The sequence below is a fragment of the Rousettus aegyptiacus genome, unplaced genomic scaffold, assembly GCF_014176215.1.
Source record: "Rousettus aegyptiacus isolate mRouAeg1 unplaced genomic scaffold, mRouAeg1.p scaffold_m13_p_1, whole genome shotgun sequence".
NCBI classification, from domain to species: Eukaryota; Metazoa; Chordata; class Mammalia; order Chiroptera; family Pteropodidae; genus Rousettus; species Rousettus aegyptiacus.
Window position 1 is genome coordinate 68105491 of NW_023416284.1, and position 9856 is coordinate 68115346.

Genomic DNA, 9856 nt, shown 5'->3' on the forward strand with positions numbered 1-9856 from the left:
ATGAATAAGAAATAAAATACCATTTGATGTTTGAAATTATGGGAGTAATCTCAATGACGGAAATAGATGACTGGTAAAAGGGAAGCGAATGCCTGATTAAATATATTCATGAAGACGTCGAAGGCTTATAAAGCCAATATCTGGGGAAGAGAAAGCTGTAGGACTACCAGATCTTCTCTGGCAAGACGTGTTTTCTGAAATTATCACCACCATGGACAACAAAGGGTTGTCAATGAAAGGTATGTTCAATAACTTACTGAGTTGCTGGCTTTATCAATACTTCTGTGGGGGTACTAATTCGAAATTTTAGTCAATATTCTCTTAGCAAGAGGTTTCAGCTTTACAGACTTTAGAAAAGCTATCTAATCATTGCTCTACAAAGCAATTATACAAGGCACAATAGAATAGAACAGCAGTTTTCAAATGGAGGAATCCTTCTTCTTCCAGAGATATATAGATAATGTCTGAGATATTTTTGGTTTGTCTTAATTGGGGGGTGAGGTATTGGTATCTAGTGGGTAGTGGTCATAGATGGTGCTTAACATACTACAATGTACAGTACAGCTCTCGGAACAAGAAATTATACAGCTCATATTGCCAACCATGCCAAGGTTGAGAAACCCTGAACAAGAATAAGATCAAAAGTGTAATTTATCACAACTCCGGAAGGCAGAAACTAACATTTTCTGATTCCCAGGCCTCTTATGTGATTTGGGCAAGATGAGTCAACCTGATAAAATTTGCAACTTTGAAACCAAAATATAGACAATGGTAACAGAATTGTCTCTTACAATACTTTGTCAAATTGGATTTAAGCCTAATGACATTTCAAAAGGAAAAAACAGGCTACTAAATACTGTTTATACTTTCTTGGCTGACATTTATAAGAAAAATAAATTAGTACAACCATAAAATTTATTTTATGAAACAAAGAACCAAAAGATTTATCTACTTTATCTCATCTTAGACTATGAAAATCCTTCAGATGATAAATGTACAGATAAATGTATTCAGAGTTAAAGAATATCTATCCAGTTGTGAATCTCTTAGAACCAATTTCTCTACCTGCAAGGTACTTTTTATTTACACCTATAGATAAAATATCCATTCAGCTATGTTACATGACTATAATGGACATAAACTTTAGGGAAACATCATGTTTTCGAAAAATTAAGTCTTACATGAATCATCTCACAACATTAATATTTTATATTTTGTAGCTAGAAGTTTGTTTAGTTACATTCTATACTAAGTTGTTTTTAGATATTTAGGTTTAGGTATTTTTTTTTCACACAGAAATCTTCAGCACTTACCTACTTTTATCTCGGACACTCCCAAGTACATTTATTGAGGATTTTGTAAAAACTTTAGTTTTCTCCTCAACACATTTTTATATCAGATGTTCTGTTGGGGTCATTTAAAGTTAAAAAGTGATTTTGACATATTATTTCTGTCCATTAGAGGTGCATCTCTGTCCATCTGCTGAGATAGAAAATTGATAACTAAATAATATAAAATAATTGTCAAAGATTTTTAAAATAGGCTTTTAATAGAGAAGAAAAAGTGGATAAAGTCAACTTCCTAGGGCTACTGTTATCATATAATCAAAGACAAAATATTGTTCTTTACAAGTAATGGCAATGGCCTCTTCAAGACATCGCGGCTACTGAGGCGGCTCCTGTTACATGTATGCAGACTGAGAGCACACAGGTGTGTGTGATGCAAGACGAGGAAGTGAAAATGTGACAGTACTGCTGTCCAGCTTCCTCCATCTGCTGGTAATGGGACTGGGAAAAGATCACGTAACATCTCTAAGAATTCTCTTTCATCAGTGTAATTCGATGATCATAATGAAGATCGAGGATATCTCAGGGTTATTGTGAAACAAACAATTTTTTTTTTTTAACTTAAAGCTTTTAGCAAAGTGTCAAGCAAACACACGGGGTTATGGAAATAAATTAGCAGATCTAGGCTACAGCATCATCTTTATGATAGTATTCTCTTCATATTCAATATTAGCAATCGGTCAATCATGTGCTTATTCTTATTAAGTATGAATGTAAAACAAACAGATCGACTGGGCTATTCTTGCCATTTCAGTGTCTAAATGAAAGCGTTAGTCAACAGAGAGTTAAACATTTTTTTAATCCTAGAGAGCTAGGATGTTGAAAATTTTCAGAAATTCCCAAGACCCAAACTATCTTCAAGGATTGACCTAAACGCTCTGGCTCAGAATTAATTTAAGTTTCAAATGTTTGCAAGGTACAGAAGCACCTCTGGGAGCAATACAAAAATGTAGGGAGTAACCTACTTCTCAAATTACATATCTGTGCAAATATAATTATATGTCTAAATTTACACAGTGGAAGGTGTCGATTCTTCCGCACCTCAGCCATTATAGTACCAAGTTATGCAGAGGGCAGTAGAAAGAGATAAGGCTGTCCTCCACAGGATGACTTTTGATAACCTCAGTTGAATAGATCATCTGAGAACGGCTCCTGTTTTTGTTTAAGCAGGATCACTCCTACTCCTGCTGCTGCTGGTGTCAAACCTGCTCCTGTGCAAGAGCGTGGACTCCCTGCCCATCTGTGCTGGTGGGGCCGTCAACTGCCAAGTGTCCCTCCGAGACCTGTTTGAGCGTGCAGTCATCCTGTCTCACTACATCCACAACCTCTCCTCAGAAATGTTCAACGAATTTGTAAGTACAACAGTTCATGTTTCTGCCCAGAAGAAACCTTCACATGAATGACTGGGCTACACTACACTTTAAATAAGGAAAACGCAAGAGCGAACTTTCAAATTATGTACCTTCTAGACAAAAGAAAGCATCAGTTTATAAAATGTGAAACAAGAAGAAAGGGACAGTTTCATGAAATCTCAACAGTTCTTAGAGAGAGAGAGAGAGAGAAGTTCTGTGGTGCTTCTTTTTATAAGGAAAATAATCCTACTGTATCAGGGCTCCACCCTTATGGCCTCATTTAACCTTAATTATCCCCATAAAAATTCTATCTCCAAATTGGATGTTGAGGCTTCAACATATGAATTTGGGGGGACACAGACACCTAACATAAAGTACTTTTAGGTGTGGCTGAGGAAAAAGAAACATGTTGTTGATTACTCATCCTTACATGGAAGGTGCATGTCTCCTAAGGCATTCTTCACCTAGCACACTGCAGATATCCAATAAGTGAACATCGCACTGCAGTGAATTGGGTGGATTGAACAGAGTTAAACTAAGCTGAATACATGTTAGGAAAATAAACAAGTAACTATAGCTAGGCTTTCTGAAACCCAAGAATACTGTGAATTATTTGTTCTAAGAATTCCAGTATATATGTTTAGAATTAAAATAGAGGGATTAGTTTAGATCTGGAAACAATTATTCTCGTTCTGATTAAGATACTTTGAAAGTCGTATGTTAACTCTTTTAGGTCAATAAAGGATCATACATTGGATTAGAGCTTTGATAAATCAAGGGGTTTCCATAAAGAATGTGGTTCAATGATTGTAATAAATGTGTATTTATATAGTTCTTTTTATTCACTATTTTTCTTTCATCTTCCATTTTTGACTGGCCATCTTTTGTCTTCAAAATCTTCTTAGTAATCTCTTTCAACATTTTTTTTAAAGATTCATTTTTATTTGTCAATGCATTTAGCTATTTTTCTCCTGTTCTTATTCTCAGTACATTGCTTAATATTTCCTTAAATTTTAGGCCTTGTTTTTCGAACATTATTTTGTCATGATCGGCAAATTGTATTCTGTATTAATGATGAACATGATAAAATATATATATGTAGATTCAGAGATGAGTCAAAGAAAAATTATAATGTTATAATTCCTATTAAAGAGCATATCAATTCAGACCTACAGTAAACAAGAGATTAAAAGGCTAAATATAGGTATATATGCACCATAACATTTGGTTTAAATACTAAAGAAAAATGATAACTAATTTAATATTTTATATTTTTAGTATTTTTAGTGTTTGCTTTCCAAATAGTAACCTGTGGGAAGGTTGAACTTAAACAAGGAATAAAGATAAGAAGAGTTTGGAATTTAGAAAGCTTTGATTTAAAAAAAAATGTTTATAGAAATAATAGAAAGAAAAGGCAGAGAAAAGGGTGACTTTAAATTTTGAGTTTCAATTTGTATGTGGCTTTCATTTTAAAAAAAGTTATACATGTATCAAATTTGTTAATATTTTGGTAATAGGTTCACTGATTCAATCAAATGCCCAAATCGCCCTAATTGAAATCCTTGATCACTTCCAGGATAAACGGTATGCCCAGGGCAGAGGGTTTATTACCAAGACCATCAACAGCTGCCATACTTCTTCCCTCTCTACCCCTGAGGACAAGGAGCAAGCCCAACAGATCAAGGTGAGTCTTTTTCCAGGTTTCTCACCCAAACAACTGAGGCAGTACACTGGTATTACCATGTTGTAGATTATTGGAGGCACTACAATAGGTAATGATAATTGCATGTTCAGAGCAAAGAGGAGGAAGAGTAAGTAATCAAAGAAAAATTACATTATGTAGTCAATGAATTATTAGTAAAATCAAATTCTGACTAAAGATTGTAGCAGCAAATTAAATAACAAATCTATAAATTGTCCACATAGACGACATGATGTTAACTAATGCCTTAGACCCAAGACTTCATATATTACACTGTGTGAAAGCATGAGATGCATTAGACTTTCATGTGTAAAATGTAAGGTTTGCAAAATTCATAGATATGTAAGAACTGCAAATGCAACTTTATTTATAACATGTTACTAGTGGCTCCTACAAGGACAGCATTTCACATTGTCACATTACTGACCTCTGCACCATCTGAACCACCTCTTCTGGATTTTCAAGCCTCTCCCAGTTCTCTTACTTCATTATTCACTCATTTGTTTGCGACCTCTTTCTTCCAAATGATAAGTCTTCCCCCAAGGCAGGTCCTGTAAAATATGATGCTTTGTTTCTCATGACTAAGATTATGCCTCTATTTTGATGACGACAACATGACTAAGATTATGCCTCTATTCTAATGACAACAAAGACTACATATGGAGCCCAGATCATTTATCTCAACTTCTATTTTTTAATCATTATAAGTTTTCCCTTCTAATTCCCTGCCAGAACATAATTTAACATAATTTAAAATAAACATCTTTATATATTTACCCCCATAAATACAATCTGTTCTCTCTTTATAATTTTGTTAATGGTACCAGCATTTTTTTATGACATTTAAGCTCATCAATAACAATTATGATAATAATAAAATAAAAGAAAGTAAAGAAGGAGGAGGAAGAAGAGGAGTTAAAATTTATTGAGAGCCACTACCCTGCCAGACACTGTGCAAAGCACTTTATGTGCATTTCTGAATTTAATCCTCACACAAAATCCTGTAACATAAGGTACTGTTATTACACTTACTGAGATAAGGACACAGAGGCTTGGAGAGGCTATAGAATTTGCACAAGTCACACCAGTAGTGAGCAGTGGGCCTGGGCTTCATCCAGTTCAAAACTCTCACTTTCACTGTTACAATACCCTCCGCAAAACTAGACTGCCATGCATGATATGGCCTGCTCTTTACAGTTCCTTTCTTTTATATCCTTGTACATGTCTCCATTGCAATGTTTATTCAATTCTTCTCTATTCTTCATGTCCCTTACTACTAGATTAGTTCATGGACATCAAGAAAGCAAATATTTTAAATCAGAGCTGATCAGCTCTGAATGTTCATGCATAATCCTGGTAGTAGTAAACTAGAAGGCAAAAACCTTCATTGTGAATTCCTTCAATGCTGTAACTAAAGATAGAATTGTGCCATTTTATTCACCTGAATACATTAATAAATAGACTTCTCTGATAGCAGCATGGGGCAGGGTTCACAGATTGAGGAAGCATGTTTCCGAATTCCGTGTCTTCTTTGTTGTTGCTTTGTTCTAACATTGTAAAATAAAGCTAAAACTCACAAGTGAACATATTAATAAATGACTTGATTCATTAATAAGAATAAATTTTCAGGTGAAAATGATTTGGACCCTTTGTCATTAGCACTGGTGAAATCTATCTTTCCTAAGTCAGAAAAGGTACAAATGGAGTTCCAACAAAACTCTTTGGTTTCTCCCCTTGGACAAGCAAAGCAGTCAGATATAAAAATAATACCCTGAGCAGGCAAATGGTAGCATTTCAGAAGGAAAATAAAATTCTATGGGTTATAAATTAGAATTTTCATTGGAAGGAATAGTTATTTAAATAAGCCAGATTTTTTTTTTTTTTAATTTTAGCGAAGTGTAAGCCAATAGCTTAAATTTTATAATTTTACAAATTTTACCACCTACAAAAATTTTACACATAGAAATGAAAAAGAGGTATTTAGGTCAGTCTCCCTGATCAAAAATCATATGTAACCCATCATATTGTGCTTATTCTAATGCAATTGTTTTAACGGTTGCCTAGCACGAAGACCTCCTGAACCTGGTACTCAGAGTGTTGCGCTCCTGGAATGACCCTCTGTATCATCTAGTTACGGAAGTGCGTGGTATGCAAGAAGCCCCAGATGCTATCCTGTCTAGAGCCATAGAGATTGAGGAACAAAACAAACAGCTTCTAGAAGGCATGGAGAAGATAGTCGGCCAGGTGAGGGGTTTCTTCACACTTCATTTTTCTCATTGATGAAAGAGGTGACCTCTCTGATGAGGAATGAGTATTGAAATACTACACTTTTCAAGAACAAAATTTAGGCATTTTAAATTCTAAATTGCTATTAAATAAATCAAGACCTACTCATGTGTAGTGACAGATTCTATTGTAAGTGAGTCTTAGCATTCTACTGTGTTATTTGACAGGTGCAGCCTCCCTACACTGCAGACAAATCCACCCAAGCCTTGGTCTCTCCTCAGGCAAGCAGTTAAAATATTTTCAAAGGAAAAGAAAACTGGAAAATAGAATCTGCAAGATCAGAGTTTTCCTCAGAGCATTCCAGGATGCTTGTTTTTGAAATTCTGCTCATATTCTTCATCTTTTCTCCCCACACCAAAGCATCAGAGTGGGAAGGGAGAAAAAAGAAAATCAAAATCAGATTGGATGGTGTTTCTTCCCACTCCCTCCTGCCCCCTCTGCTAGACATATTTGTTAGAGAAGGAAGATCGAAAAGATGAGGCCACGCTAGATTTCAGTGGGTCACTAAAGAAGGGGCTATATCTTTTCTGAAATGTTCTTTATTTTGGAATCTATAGAAAGGCACATATCCTAAATTTTGTTTGGGGAGGCTTCAAAAATGAAACACATACATTGCGTTTAATCTCCCCAAATAATTTGTCATATTTAGATTGAGGTAACATTTGCAATATATATCTCCATTTAGATGGAGTAATTTCAACATGAGTAAAGTAACATCTAAACAGCTTTCTGAGATAATGTATCATCTAAAGAAAAATATGATTATAGGGATAATAATAGGAGGAATTTTATATTTCTCTTATTGAGTACAAAGTACATGTTATCATGTATCATTTTGGTCATTTTCATAGAAAAAGAATATATTCAACACAAATACAAAGCACATTTTAACTTTAGGACATGTGAAATAAACACCTAGATTTTCAAGTTATTTTCTTCATTACCATTGGCCAACTTTCATAGTCACTTATTTGCTCTATAATATTTCATTTTCTGTTCTTGTTTACTACATATTTATTTACTCTTGTTCGTATTATCGTCTCATGAACAGTAAATTTTGCCTTAGGACTCAAGCACCAATAAAAAACATAAAACAACTCAACAAACACACACACACACACACACACACACACGCACGCACACGCATACACACCACACAACACACACACGCTTTAAATTACAGTGGGGAATCTCAGGTTTCAAGAAATATTCTTAGTCTGCAGGAGAAAGTTATTGTAGCAATTAGAGTTTACAGGCACCCCGCATAGTATATCTCCAAACTAGCTGACATCCCTAGTTGCCAAGCTGTTGCTCATTCTCAGGCCCCTGGTCACTCCCAGCCCGTAAGCGCTCATAGAACGCTGAGAGGCACATGCTCCTCCATCATGTTGCTCAGTGGCCTTTTATTATCACAATCATGCTCCCACCCACTACTGTCCCTCACAACTGGTAGGGTTGTTGCCAGTACCCCCTTCTCATAGGTACTTTTCTTAGCACCTCCCACCTCACACACCTCAAAAGAAAATTGCTATTCCTCATAGAAATTTGGGGCTTATCTATCCTGGGTGGATTATGAAAGTCTCCTTACTACAGCAGGTCATCTGCACCTTAAAACATCAAGTAGAATCCTCATCGTTTCTAAGGTTTCTAGTACATAGACTATGTGGAGACTAGAATCAGCTCAAAGCAGGAAAAAATCAATGTAATTATAGTGATCTGTCAGAGGAAATAAAGACAAGATTCATGAAATGAAATAGTTCCTCAAATGAGAGGATCGAAGCTAGCTCCTTCATTGTCCTTTGGTCACATTCACTTCTACATTCAAATAGCAACTTTCTGGCTCTCCATTTATCTACTCCTGCACAAACACCCTTTATCTGTGATCATGTACATGTGAGGTAACTTATATATGAGTTTTGCTTATAGCTTTACATTATAAATAGATTTCTGATACACTGGCTCAGTAATCCATGCCTCTGTTGATAGTTTTACATTCATATCTCTTCCACAAATCTTAATTCAACATTTAGAAGAAACAAAGATAATCAACTACTAATAATACTACTAATAAATCACTCTCTTTTTGGTTATTAGGTTCATCCTGGAGTCAAAGAAAATGAGGTCTATTCTGTCTGGTCGGGACTTCCATCATTGCAGATGGCCGATGAAGACACTCGCCTTTTTGCTTTTTATAACCTGCTCCACTGCCTACGCAGGGATTCACATAAGATTGACAACTATCTCAAGCTCCTAAAGTGCCGAATCATCTACAACAACAACTGCTAAGCCCACATCCTTTCCATCTATTTCTGTGATGGTTCTTAATGATCCATCCACAGCAAGCTTCTTTTAGTTTTACAGCTTTTTAATGCATGCTTGGTGTAATGGGTCTCATCTTAAAAAATAAAAGCTGAGTCCTTGGAGGCAATTTGTCAAAGTTTCTTTTCTTCATTTAATAGAAAATCAAAAGACAATCCATCACTACCATTGAGAAGTTCCTATTAAAATTTGTCACAAATGGCAGAAGCTAGCATTACAAATAAGACAGTTATCAGCTTACTTTAGAGCCACAGTAAATTATTACAGGTCAAGTTATTAGAATCAAAGAATTTGACAATTATTAATTATGTTGGTTATGCTAACAAGAAGATTGAATTCTCAGGATTCTTTACAAAATCCAGCTAACTTTCACAGGGTTATGGCAGACAATATAAGTACTATGAATACATAATGCACCCAAATAACATGAGGTTTACCGAACAGTCTAAAATTATTTGGATACTTTCTTAGTACATTCGGGCTAATACTGCAGACTGGGTGACATAAACAACAGAAATTTAATTCTCACAGTTCTGGGAGCTGGAAGTCCAAGATCAGGCTGCCACCATGGTTGGATGAGGAGTCACAGGCTTTTCATTGTATCTTCACATGGCAGAAAGGGCTGGGGAGCTCTGTGGGCCTTTCTAATAAAAGCACTAATCCCATTTATGAGGGTTCTATCCTTATAACTTAATTAGCTCCCAAAGACCCCACCTACTATCCCTTTGGGGATTAAGATTTCAACATATGAATTCAGGGGAGACACAAACATTCAGACCTTGGCAGATACACACATGAAATAGTTTTATCCTTTTCCAGGGGCTGTCCTCAACAATGCTCTACTGAATTCT

General features: G+C 35.5%; 1 protein-coding gene across 2 annotated transcripts; it reads left to right on the top strand.

Moving 5' to 3' along the window:
* Positions 1-211: 211 nt before the first annotated feature.
* PRL (prolactin) lies at positions 212-9113 on the top strand. 2 transcript variants are annotated; one of them, XM_016151864.2, is made up of 5 exons: positions 212-239; positions 2514-2698; positions 4275-4382; positions 6465-6644; positions 8781-9113. In XM_016151864.2, the coding sequence occupies exons 1-5, from the start codon at positions 212-214 to the stop codon at positions 8970-8972; spliced, it is 693 nt and encodes a 230-aa protein (XP_016007350.1). In that variant the 3' UTR covers positions 8973-9113. The 2 variants fall into 2 exon arrangements, with proteins under 2 accessions (XP_016007350.1, XP_016007352.1); XM_016151866.2 differs by having other exon boundaries at positions 2517-2698.
* Positions 9114-9856: the final 743 nt, after the last annotated feature.

Coding starts and splice junctions, on each gene's coding strand:
- PRL (XM_016151864.2), top strand. CDS start 212: ATGGACAACAAAGGGTTGTCAATGAAAG. Junction 240..2,513: donor CAAAGGGTTGTCAATGAAAG/GTATGTTCAATA, acceptor TTTTTGTTTAAG/CAGGATCACTCCTACTCCTG. Junction 6,645..8,780: donor TGGAGAAGATAGTCGGCCAG/GTGAGGGGTTTC, acceptor TTTGGTTATTAG/GTTCATCCTGGAGTCAAAGA.